General features: G+C 41.5%; 1 protein-coding gene across 1 annotated transcript; it reads right to left on the reverse strand.

Annotated features, from left to right (window-relative positions):
• Positions 1 to 445: 445 nt before the first annotated feature.
• Positions 446 to 12,742, reverse strand: LOC108682254. Its single transcript, XM_018171390.2, has 3 exons — positions 11,180 to 12,742; positions 10,212 to 10,436; positions 446 to 529 (listed from the first exon to the last, which is right to left on the reverse strand). The coding sequence occupies exons 1-3, from the start codon at positions 11,360 to 11,362 to the stop codon at positions 446 to 448; spliced, it is 492 nt and encodes a 163-aa protein (XP_018026879.1). The 5' UTR covers positions 11,363 to 12,742.
• Between the last annotated feature and the right edge of the window lie 769 nt (positions 12,743 to 13,511).

A 13,511-nucleotide genomic window follows, 5' to 3' on the forward strand; every position in this document is an offset into this window, starting at 1 on the left:
ATCTGGGCCTATACTTTCAAAAAAGTTAAGAGATCGTAAGTTCATCAGCCAATCATTGACGGCCTTTCAAGCCACTCTTTTAAAAACAGTTAAGAGATCGTAAGTTCATCAGCCAATCATTGACGGCCTTTCAAGCAAAATCCACCAATCATAGACAAGAAAATAGAGCGTAATACTTACGTTCACTTAGCGAGTTTTGAAAGTATGGCCCCTGGATCATGGAACTAAGTTACTACATTTACAGATTCCGATCTGTTGTCTGCACCAATACTAACCTGCCGTACTAATGTCCTTCCCCCCAGCATGCACGACGTCGCAACGCAGGCGCGGCGCAGGCACCGGGCAGGCGCGGGGCCGGCACAGCGCAGCGCGGGCACAGCGCGGGCACAGCGCAGGCGCGGCGCAGGCACGGCGCCGCCACAGCGCAGGCACAGCGCAGGCAGGCTCAGGCGGAGGCCTCCGTGATGCTGTTGCTGTTGACGTCCGTCGTGGCCTCTTGGCTGGTAGACGCAACCACCTCGTGGATGACCTGCAGGTTATAATAATAATTAATTATATTTTTAATTACATTAATGTATATTGCTAATAAATATCATTATATTATTATTCTGGGTGAAGAGTAAAAGGAATAATTAGAAAAATCTGAGTTAGATACATTTGCATACACAAAGCTAAACATTTTGGTGCAAATTTTGCTCTCAATTGCATTCAATATAAATAAAAGGCCATTACGCTGAACAAAATTTATGGGCTCTGGCGTTCCACAAATATTCTGAATTCTATGTAAACTATTGTCCGTAGGTTCGATAGAAATTGCAGTCCATTGCGTGCAATAAGATTTATGCTCCGTTGCGTTCAATGTCAAGCATGCTTCGCTAGAGTTCGTTATACGTTCAAGTGCACTTGATGCCACTCCGCAGTTCAGGCAAAAGCTGCATGGATATTGACGACCGCAGTGAAGGCTGGGTATTGAAACGTGACTGTTATTATATTTTATTATTATTATATACTATTTGTTATACTATATTTTTATTATTATTCATATTATTATGTTGTTATACTATGAGCGTTATGTTATTATGTCCTTTAAAGGACTAAAATTTTAATCTTTTGTACAAACTTAAAGTTGCATCTCCTGCCGCGTCACATCTTATATAACTCTATATAAATGCTTCTAGAAAATTTTATTGAAGATTGTTCGATGGTTTGGTTACGAATAAGATGTAACTAAGCTATGTCACTGCTCTGTCATCGTGACGTCATATGAGAAGCTATTTTTACATTTCCATTTATGCCCTGAATGTGCTCAAATTTTAGTAGGTATGTTCCTAAAAGCGTTTCTTGTGAGTTAAGAAAGAAATATACTCTACTTAAATCTGTTCTCCGGCGGCACTAAAAAAAAGCAATAAAATAAAAAGAAATATTCAAAACTCATTCACGATACATTCAGCGCTCCAGCATACAAGATGATGTTTTATGTTTATCAACATTGCGATTATCTTCGAACCCTGCCAATAACAGGTAATTCCCAATTGATAGGATTTCGTTGCAGACTAAACGTGTTATTGAGGAACGAGTTATTTAGATATGTCAATATGTATATAAAAGAAAATATATCTTTTGCATTGAAAGCCATTCGTGGTAGCCGTTAAACTTCAGGGTTATTTGAATCTTGGGTCAATATTCCGCGTATTTTATGGAATATTTCTTCTAATGTAAATACCACACAAAAAGTACGATAGCATTTAAGCCAAAAAACTGAAAGCGAAGGCTGCTCCCCTCGTATTCGTAATTTCCATGTCATTTATAAATAATATATCAGATATAATCATGACCAAGTCCCTGTTGTAGACAGACGGATGTGCAATCAGGACCGATCATGCACGGCCGCGAGACGACCTCCCACTCGTTATTATTGAAACAGAATGTGCAGGTCAACACAAACACATTGCAAATGTTCAAGTAAACACCATTGCACTGCAAATGTTCAGATTAACACAAATGTTCAGGGGCCATACTTTCAAAACTGGCTAAGTTAACGTAAGTACTTACGCACTATTTTCTTGTTTATGATTGGTGGATTTTGCTTGAAAGGCCGGCAATGATTGGCTGATGAACTTACGATCTCTTGACTTTTTTTGAAAGTATAGGCCCAGGTCGACATAAATGCCATGTACAAACGCAGTCGTCACTCAGCCAAACGAATCGTAAGGCATTTATATGTGAGCTGAACGAGTAGTTAGTGATGAGTAAACATTTTATAGGGTGAGGGCTTACAAGGCCTTACTTGCAATTGCGTACATTGCAGCTAGAATGTATAATGGTGCATGCATTTCAAATTGCAACTATAGAGGAAATACATATTACGGTACAGGAAAGTGATGCTCGTCATAATATAAAAATGCATTTTTAATATATAATTCTTTTCTCCTGATAATAAAAATACATTTTTATTATCAGGAGAAATTATATTATCATTATTGTACTAAAATACAGGAGTTAATAAGATAATGAGCGAGAAGAGTATGTGTATTTCGAGCAGATCAGAGTAAATAATCTTGAATAAATGGAGTAAATGAATGAGAAATGGAGCACGAAGCACTAATATGAACAACTTGACGTGAATTTAAGGCTTTAAAATGCTAAAGCTTCCATTATTACGGCGGATGAAAAGGAAAATCTGCTTATCTTGAGGTCAACGTATCAATATCAATAATGAACGTAATGATGATCATATTAGACTCCACAAAAAGCTTGAATACTCCGAGAAATAGGTTTTATCCAGAGGAACGCCCTCTAGGCCACTCAGCTTGTTGACAAGATGAAGTTAATTCATCGTATACAACGTTGAAAAAGTGGATCAAAACACGCAGTTTCTCCTGCTATGCTCGGCACAAACTCGTGCCAGCTTCGGCCGCCCATTCATCAAAAGCATTCATCATACAAGTCGTCGTCCGTTCAACACACAAAAATAAACTCCTGTGTATCACCACGACCATTTTCTTCCCAAAACACAAACAGAAATCGAATTATTGTTGACACGTGGCAACCGGTGGACCAAACAGAAAAGTTGATTGCGAAAGAAGTCCCGAGGTACCCTCAAAAGTCCCGAGCTGCCCTTAAAAGTCCCGAGCTACCCTTAAAAGTCCAGAGCTACTCTTAAAAATCCCGAGTTTCCTTTAAAAGTACCGAGGTACTCTTGAAAGTTCCGAGCTACCCTTAAAAGTTCCGAGCTACCCTTAAAAGTTCCGAGCTACTCTTAAAAGTCCCGAGGTACCCTTAAAAGTCCCGAGCTACCCTTAAAAGTCCTGAGCTACCCATAAAAGTCCCGAGCTACCCTTAAAAGTCCCGAGGTACCCTTAAAAGCCCCGAGCTACTCTTAAAAGTCCCGAGCTGCCCTAAAAGTCCCAAGCTACCCTTAAAAATCCCGAGCTGTCCTTAAAAATCCCGAGTTGTCCTTAAAAGTCCTGAGCTGTCCTTAAAAGTCCCGAGCTGTCGTTAAAAGTCCCGAGCTGTCCTTAAAAGTCCCGAGCTACCCTTAAAAGTCCCGATGTACCCCTAAAAGTCCCGAGGTACCCTTAAAAGTTCCGAGCTACCCGTAAAAGTCCCGAGCTACCATTAAAAGTTCCGAGCTGCCCTTAAAAGTCCCGAGCTACTCTTATAAAAGTTCCGAGCTACTCCTAAGAGTCCCGAGCTGTCCTTAAAAGTCCCGAGCTGCCTTTAAAAGTCCCGAGGTACCCTTAAAAGTCCCGAATACACCCAGATAAATGAGTGATAACTTAATGTCCATATAACAATGCGCTTTTTTGCCTCTGTATGCATGATCATTCTGACTTACATATAGTTTGACCCAGTAAAATGACGTATCAGTGATGTACGTGCATGAATGGAGTTACTAATTGGACAATATGATCAATTCACTGTTCTGAGTGTATGGTTTCTGTCCACACAGCCTACACAAATTGGTGTCATTCGGCAGAAGCTTTTCTTCTATGCAAGTTTGAATAAAGACAATTGAGCACGCTTTTTATTAATAATCTTCTTACTGTTTTCTCAATGAATCAAATAAAATTTGTAGCTGGCGCCGGGAGATCAAAAAGCAGGTTACCAAATGACATTTCTGTGGATTACGACGTTTCGAAAATACAATTTTCAGTATCAAGCGGGTGAAGGTTTTGCAACACTTGAAATTGAACTTGGAAATGACAGTAGTACAAATATATAGTCTACATAGTGCACCTACTATCTGGAAGTAGGTCTGCCTCTTGAATATTCGATTATTAAGACATGAACTTATTAATTAACTTCATAGAAAACAAATCGCAATGGTGACTCCAGATTTTTTGCACAAAAATAATAGAATAAATAATTCGCAATCTGAGTTTGCGTGACCAAATAATGACCATTCAGCAACATTACGATGAGCTCGTTTGAATTCAATTTAAATTTTTCACTTGGCCACCACAATCAACGACTAAATAACGACTCACGTGTGCGATTGTATGAGTCACCCTGACCAAACTTGCCCGAAAAAGGCGTATCACTGCTACCTGCAGAATGTACGTCAATATCTGAGCAATGTGACACACTAATTTTTCTGACTGCATTATGCCACGTACAGAAAGTGTCTCACTAATTAGGCAATGTGACTCATTACTTTTTGTGAGTGCAAGCGTCAACGTGGTGTAGAATTATTACAGCTCGAGTGGCAGACTGCCAGTGACCAACCACGACAACGCGACGCCAACTTGCGGTGACAGCGGGCGATTGTGTGGGAGCTGTACTAGCAAAACGTGTACACTGCTGCCTATATTGACGTAGCGGCATAAAGATACGTAGAGGCCAATTCCTCGTCTGTGATAGATAGGTTTAGTTTGAATACCCTTCAGTGATGGGCTTACGTGCTGGGTTTAGCTTGAATACTCTTCAGTGATTGGCTGACGTGGTGGGATTAGATTGAATACCTTTCAGTGATTGCTGACGTCGTGGGTTTAGCTTGAATACCGTTCAGTGATTGGCTGACGTCGTGGATTTAGCTTGAATACCGTTCAGTGATTGGCTGGCGTCGTGGATTTAGCTTGAATACCGTTCAGTGATTGGCTGGCGTCGTGGGTTTAGCTTGAATACCGTTCAGTGATTGGCTGACGTCGTGGGTTTAGCTTGAATATCCTTCAGTGATTGGCTGACGTAGCGGGTTTAGCTTGAATACCCTTCAGTGATTGGCTGACGTGGTGGGTTTAGCTTGAATACCCTTCAGTGATTGGCTGACGGAGTTACGAACACGTTACTATTTATCAAATACTGATGCACTTTCTGCACGTAGCACTGATACGCCCTAGCGCTGGGTAAAACTGAGTTTTATGACCCACACAGTGGAAAAAATTGCGCCGCCATTTGTACAAAGTGTCACTCATTTCTTTGAGTGAAAGGTCGCGTCGTCGGCTAGAACATTATTCTTGAAGAAGCTTGTACACGGAGACAAAAGTGGCGGCCAGTACAACTTTTAAATGCGACCAATTATTCTGCTCCTGGGTTAGTTTAAAGGGTCACTGAGTCCTTCCGTAGCCAATAGCTCCTATATAGGAGGCCAATAGCACGGCGAATATTGGCAGTAAGTATTTGAAAGTTGTACTTGCCGCCAGCACTTTCCCTCAGATTAATCACCTCAATGGTCGTCTGCCAGAAGCAGAATCTGTCAGGGTTCAGCTGCCCACCCAACACATGTGAGGGTTCAGCTGCCCACCCAACAAGTGTGAGGGTTCAGCTGCCCACCCAACACGTGTGAGGGTTCAGCTGCCCACCCAACAAGTGTCAGGGTTCAGCTGCCCACCCAACAAGTGTCAGGGTTCAGCTGCCCACCCAACAAGTGTGAGAGTTCAGCTGCCCACCCAACAAGTGTGAGGGTTCAGCTGCCCACCCAACAAGTGTGAGGGTTCAGCTGCCCACCCAACAAGTGTGAGAGTTCAGCTGCCCACCCAACACGTGTGAGGGTTCAGCTGCCCACCCAACAAGTGTCAGGGTTCAGCTGCCCACCCAACACGTGTCAGGGTTCAGCTGCCCACCCAACACGTGTAAGGGTTCAGCTGCCCACCCAACACGTGTAAGGGTTCAGCTGCCCACCCAACACGTGTAAGGGTTCAGCTGCCCACCCAACACGTGTAAGGGTTCAGCTGCCCACCCAACACGTGTAAGGGTTCAGCTGCCCACCCAACACGTGTAAGGGTTCAGCTGCCCACCCAACACGTGTAAGGGTTCAGCTGCCCACCCAACACGTGGGAGGGTTCAGCTGCCCACCCAACACGTGTAAGGGTTCAGCTGCCCACCCAACACGTGTAAGGGTTCAGCTGCCCACCCAACACGTATCAGGGTTCAGATGCACACCCAACACGTGTGAGGGTTCGAAGGGTTCACACGAGGGTTTGGCAGCGCTGCCAAACCCTCGCAGTGTCCGGTCGTCAGAGATCGCCAGAAAGTATACAAGAAAAATATTTGAAATCGAGTTCTCGTTCACGATCTTCAAGGCATATATCGGCATAAGGTTTTTAAAAAATAACGAGTCTTTGCTAATTTTCTTACCATTTAAATGCATCTCATTCTTCCAGATCTATTTGGAAAAGAAAGATCTCAAAATGTTGCGCATCAAACAGTTTTATTTTGCTGTAGCAAACTGTGCCTAAGTAACGATTTCATGTCTGTAGTAATCAGAGGCTTTCCCCGTATTCCTGATGAAGAAAATTTTTTAATCCGCTTTCATAATAATTTGATTTTATTTGGGATGTAATGTATAGATTTATTGAATGGAAAAAGAATGAGTTAAATGTAAAGTTATAACAACGAGTCGTCAATATTCAAGAAACTAAAAACCTAACTTAGGGAACTCTGAAGATATTTTGCGGTACCAGTATGAACTTAAAATATTTTCCGAAAAGTAAATTGGCTGTACGGGAATAAAAAAAGTTTATAGAATTTATATATAAACAAAAATTGCAAAAAATGAGTACGGAATGGATTTGAAAAGAATATTAGTCTATCATATAATATTCGTTTTATTCGGCAGAAGTTCTTCCTAAATGCAAGTTATATTAAAGACCAGAGAATGATTTTCATTAATAATTTTCTTAATATAATATATAAAAAACTTATAGATAAAATAAACGTTTATACGTACACTTGTTTTTAGGCATAACTTGCACATCGAATATACGTCTACTGTCAGAATAATACGAGTAGGTATTGCATATGCGACTCGACACAGCAACGACAAATAATTCCCTGCAGCTAAGACTATTAATAAAGAACAATGTAATTTAATTGATTTAACTTATTTATGATTTACCTGCGCTCGCAATTTTAACCGTCAACAATATTGGACTGTCACAACACAACATTCAGGCAAGTGACGCTGAAATAATGTGGATTAAGAGTTATTACAACGAATTCAACACGTAATCAACGTTGTTTTAACGAAATCAACTCGCACTCAACGTGTTTTTAACGAAATCAATCGGCAATCAACGTATTTTTAAGGAAATAAACTGGCAATTAACGTTGTTTCAACGAAATCAACCGGCAATCAATGCTGTTTTTAACGAAATCAACCGGCAATACACGTTGTTTCACCGCAATCAACGTTATTTCAACGAAAGCAACTCGCAAGCAACGTTGTTTTAACGAAATTAACTCGTAATCAAAGTTTATTCAATTTCATTTGCCTGGAGGGCAAGAAGCTCAAACTTGACTTCGATTCCGCGAGTAAAATGGCATGGCGCGATTCTATAGAGAACTAATTCGGTCGGTAGCTCATATAAAAAATTATTAATCGATTGAAGATTTAGATCATCGATCGAGTAGATTTGATAAATTAATAGTCGAACCAAATTAAATCGTTAAATTGAAAGCTACTAAGATTTCCTCGAGGCAGAATTTTCGCGGTTCATAACTAACGCGTTATCTTTAATAACGGCAATATTACGACGCACAACGGCAATGTTACGACGCATCCAAACCTAATTTAATTACTCAACAAATTTGGACCGTTAAAGATTATTTTGAACACCACAATGGAGCTACTGTAGGATGAGGCTCAGGCATTTCAGGACGATATCGGAAGCGGTCACAGATTGTACGGAGGATAATTATGGGGATACTGCTTTATTTTTCGCTACCCGCGGACATCTTGCAGTTCAGCTAGGAATTTAAACACAAAAATCTGACTGGCATCAAAAAGAGTAATGAAGGCGACCAAAAGGTGAAGTCCCACAGGAATTGTTCAGACAGATCGACACTTATATTTCATCTTCATCTTCTTCGTTTGACTTTACGTTCAGAATCTTGAGGGAAATAAACTAATAAATGATGCCGGAATGAAGAGACTAAATAATTATTGTTTATTATCGTTGACAACCAGCGTAAGTTTGTGTCTATAAGAAATCTCAAGACCTGCGCAGTTAAAGTGACCTTGGTCCTGAGAGTTTGCTAGCAGCGATAGCTTAATGCACTCGCGCCAGCCTCTGATAGCGTCTCCGCTAACATCGATCTTATCCTGGCGGAGCAGCAAGGAAGAGAAGCGTCTGCTAAGCTCAAGTTATACGCAGCGTATCATATGTAGCTTTTGGCGGACATAAAAGAGGCAGGCTACATACGCCTCAAGTTATACGCAGCGTATCATATGTAGCTTTTGGCGGACGCAAAAGAGGCAGGCTACATACGCCTCAAGTTATACGCAGCGTATCACATGTAGCTTTTGGTGGACGCAAAAGAGGCAGGCTACATGTAATGAACTGGGAGCCGAAACGGAGTGGGTTGGGATTGAATTCTAACTGGTAATATGTGATGCAGTGTAAGCTGAACAGAGCAAGTTGAGGTTCATTTCTGCCATAGCAGCATTCGGATCGAGCAGCATTAAAAGCTCCAGCATGGAAGGCATTTAATTCTCGGCAACACCAGCGATGCGGAGTATAATTCTTATGTCGAGCACTGGAAGCTAAAATTGACCAATAATTGCTCTACACAATAAAAAATTGAGCTTCACGCTTGCTACTTGCACAGAATAAGCCCATGAAAAGCAGAAAAGTATACTGCGAAGGCTACATGTACTGTTTCGACGGAGAAAATATTTTAGAAAAGTAACTAACTGATAAATCCTATGAAGCGAGGGCTTGTCAGTAAACTGATGAGTTATGGGACATTAAATGGCGAGAAAATGTTTAACGCCAATGCTACTAAAGTCGCCACAGCACTAATGTCGCCGGCCTTCAATAAAAACGATTTATTTTACCAAGAAAACTGAACCACATTTCATAGCGAGATCCAACTAGCTTCGTAGTTATTATTTGTTAATTGAAGGTCACAAATTATTGTTCTGAACAAGGATATACGGTCTTTTATTGGCGAGCAGTGAAACGAGTAGAGGTGGTCGCAGCACAAAGATGCTCCTGCTCACCCATTATTGAGCAGGTGGCCGCAGCACAAAGATGCTCCTGCTCACCCATTATTGAGCAGGTGACCGCAGCACAAAGATGCTCCTGCTCACCCATTATTGAGCAGGTGACCGCAGCACAAACAAACCGCAGTAAAGTAAACTTCTCTGTAGATCGCCGCTCGGTACACTGCCAGCCGCGCTCGAGTGCTGTGTCTACTCCTAACATTTGCTGTGACCGCGACAACGATCGAGTGTTTGAAGTGTCGTGCTGGGTATTTTTAATTGTATGCTATTGAAGAATGTTTTTAAAGAATAAAGACAATATGCAGTTGAATAATTGTGAGTACTGTAGTGAGTATAATAGTAAAACGACAACGATCGAGTGTTTAAAGTGTCGTATCGGGTACGTTTCTTTGCATGCTATTGAAGAATATTTTATATAGAATAAAGACAATATGCAGTGGACTAATTGTGTGTATTGTAGTTTAATTAAAACGGAGTGAAAATAATGATATGGATAGTTTCACGATAGCGGGCATTTTGAATTATGTAATTAGGATACCGATTCATGAATTGTATGCACATAATTAAATTACTAAAGGGAAAACTGAATAAGTTTGTCAATCTCTCGTGAGACTTTCAAGCCAAGTTGTAGGTTTCTAACGTTGAGCGTTACCTGGGTGTTGGTGCGTTACCTGGGTGTTGGGGCGTTACCTGGGTGTTGGTGCGTTACCTGGGTGTTGGTGCGTTACCTGGGTGTTGGTGCGCTACCTGGGTGTTGGTGCGTTACCTGGGTGTTGGTGCGTGACATGAACTGCTTGTGTGGGGAAGAAGGGAAGTCGTGGCGTCTGCCAGCTCTGTTATGGGCGCGGTATCGGCGGCCGAGGATGGGGGCGAGTCTGCCCCCCATGGTGGGGGTACCGGGGGCCCGTAAGTCCACCACGGAGGACGCGGTGACCACCACGTCCTCCTGCTGCTGGCCGCCGTCCTCAAGGGATACTTCCTCGTCCACCTCCTACAGGAGATGTTATCTTATTATTTATGTTATCTTCATTATATAATGTTCATTGTATTATGTTATGTTGTGTTACACTTTATCCTCTCATTATTCATTATGTAGTCGGTCTCTATTACATAATCACCCCATTTATCCGATCCGATTTATTAAATCGCCTGTTACTCGTGTAATAAGGGTGATGCGACATGGGTGATTATGGCACATGCCTCTCTTACGACAGCGGGCAAAATAGAGTGAATAAAATAAGAAGTAAAAAATAATAATAATTCAGGAAAATGATAGGGTCATGTTGTCCTAATAGTGACTTTCTGAAGTTGCAGCGATCTAATCTATTGCCATGGCAGATCTAAGTCGGGATTAACCAAGCAAGGGCAAAAAGTGCATCACTATTTTTACAAAGCTCACTCAATTTTGGAGCGTAAGACCGAAAACGCAGCCAACCTGAATAATTAAATAAAAAAGTTCACGAGAATAACCCATCCTGGAATACTAGAAAAAATATAACTCAGTACTCACTGCAGTGAGTGACAGAGAGCGCATTTTTTCGTCAACAAAAACGTTGTCACGGACGGACAGACAGAACGACAAACAGACAGACAGACAGACAGACAGACAGACAGACAGACAGACAGACGGACATGGCGAGCACAATAGTGCATTTTTTCCATAAATGAGAAAATGCGCTAAAAACAATCCACTGAGAAAAATGATCGGATCCTATTGTCCAAATAGTGACCCACCTGGATCTCATCGAAGGTGACAGGCGTGGTTCTGAAGCGGCCGCTCCTGTCGATCCTCTTCTTGGTCTGCCTCCTGTAGGCGGCGGCAGGGTCGCCCTCCACCACCCGCGAGAAGCGGCTCAACGGCTCCGGGTACACGGCGTCCACCTCCCGCCGGTAGTCCTTGATGGGGGACCCCGACATTTCGGGGGCAGGTCCACCCTCGGAACACCCGCGACACCCGCAACACCTGCGGTACCCGCAACTCCCGTGGCACTCACAGCACCCGATCAGTAGCCGGTGGTGATGCTCGATGGGTTACATGCTGCACGAGCGGTACGTAAGCATCACAGGAAGGTCGATGAGGGCTCTTGACGGACGCTAAGGTCACTGTAGCGACACTATAATGATTTATACGTCCGACGCTTTAGTGCGTTGATTATCGTTATGGTCACTTCATAAACAGTATGATGCTTTATGGGACGCTATATATAATTTATGAGACGCATTCCATAACTTTCTGTTTATGGGACGCCTTGATGAACGTGATGGTCACTTCAGCGACAGTACGATGAGTTATGGGACGCTATATATAGTCACTTGAAGAAGGGTGAGGTCAGGGAAACAACGTAATTTTTAGCGCGTAAGACACCATATACGGTCACGCAAACTGTGCTTATTGATGGTCTTTGGGTGGACACTTGGATATCTTGAAGGACGGTGGTCACTTTACGGACGTTATGGTCACTTGATGGACGCAATGGTCTCTTTTATATGACGCTATACGGTCACTTTAGGTAGGTACCCTAGGTTTTATATACTTAACCAATGCTCGTCGTAGGTCCATCACATTCTATACACATCACTATTCACAAACTACACACCCCACCTCCTAGCCAAATTAACAAATTTGGAGACCTTTATCCAGTCAGTACAGCAGCGACCGTGAATAAAATTTCACTCGCGACACTTTTGAATCAAAACACAGAGGACGGATTGTGAAATATGATAAGAGAGTCTATAAGTTCAAAATATTCCATTCGCTTATTAGTCATTCATTTTATCTCACTGGAACACATATACATGAATTTTTAAGGGTAAAATTTGACATAATTTCAACATACTTAGAACTCAAATGTTAGCGAATAATTTGGATTATTAGTCAAGGGATCTTCAATAATGTAACTCAAGAGCCTTTCATCACTGCCCTGAAATTCGTGACCGGACATGAAGCTCAGCAATTCATCATGTCTATCCCATAGATGGCAGGAGTTCGTCGTGTAATATATCATTAATAATTAATTGTCAAGTTCTTGCTCAATTTCTTGGCTGATGTATCCTTGTCAATTACAACTCAATCGCTTGGCCAATGCACCCTGGCCAATTTCTTGTCAGATGTATCCTTGTCAATCACTTAGCAATTCCTTGGCACTCAAATCACTTGCACAACAGTCAAGTTAGGAAATAATGTTGGTTTTTCCGTGCAACAACACAAACATTTCTTCATCTTTCAACTTGGTTTATTGCACGGCAGGTTGCCTACATTGATTATTTATTGCTGTGTAAGATTTGAATTCAAGTTAAATATTGTTCTTTAGGCCTGAAAACAAACACAAAATGGGATGTCAATAGGATACGATTTCAATGCAATTGGCTATTAATATTATTCTTGTTTATACACGTGCAATTGATGGCCAGAGAATTTGTTGATTTATATTATCTGGGAGTGGAACTTTGCTTCAGATGACAGTAAATTAAAAGGCAAGTTGTTAATTTACCGCGTCGTCTGAAGAAGAGTTCCACTCCCTGATAATATAAGTCAACGAATTCTCTGGTCATCAATCGCCCGTGTATAAACAAGTAAATTCTGCCATCTAATACTAATACTTTTCTATGCACAAACTAAAAAATTATTGAGTCATCTTGTCAACATAGTGACACTATTTCTCACCAACAGCATGGGTACTGAGTAGACGTAGCACAGATGCGACGTTTGCGGGACCATAATGAGTCAGGATGACCCACATAGGGATAAAAAAATGTATCATTATTTGGAAAGTTTCACTATTTTCTGCTAGTATATCGTTCTAAATTGGGTAATAGAAAAACAATGGGAAGGTAATCTTCGTTACTGAGGAAGTTATTTTGAAATCATCATATCATGATACTGTATGAAGGCTTTATATAATAATAAATCCTGACTGCGTAGGGAATTTCCTATATAATTATACAATGATGTGCCATTTACCTTCAATGAAAGAGGAAATAAGTGGACATTTCTGCTCGACAGTTTTTATCAACTAGAGGCAGCTGGTATCACGCCTGTATTCTGACTATCGATATGTTGAAATAA

This window comes from Hyalella azteca, unplaced genomic scaffold (assembly GCF_000764305.2).
Source record: "Hyalella azteca isolate HAZT.00-mixed unplaced genomic scaffold, Hazt_2.0.2 contig916, whole genome shotgun sequence".
Taxonomy (NCBI): Eukaryota; Metazoa; Arthropoda; class Malacostraca; order Amphipoda; family Hyalellidae; genus Hyalella; species Hyalella azteca.

What these genes read in the sequence shown, in the direction of transcription:
- LOC108682254 (XM_018171390.2), bottom strand. Translation starts at nt 11,362, where the DNA reads ATGTCGGGGTCCCCCATCAAGGACTACCGGCGGGAGGTGGACGCCGTG. An exon ending in TCACCTTCGATGAGATCCAG is followed by an intron (nt 10,437 to 11,179) that starts GTGGGTCACTAT and finishes CATCTCCTGTAG; the next exon opens with GAGGTGGACGAGGAAGTATC. An exon ending in TGTCACGCACCAACACCCAG is followed by an intron (nt 530 to 10,211) that starts GTAACGCACCAA and finishes TATAACCTGCAG; the next exon opens with GTCATCCACGAGGTGGTTGC.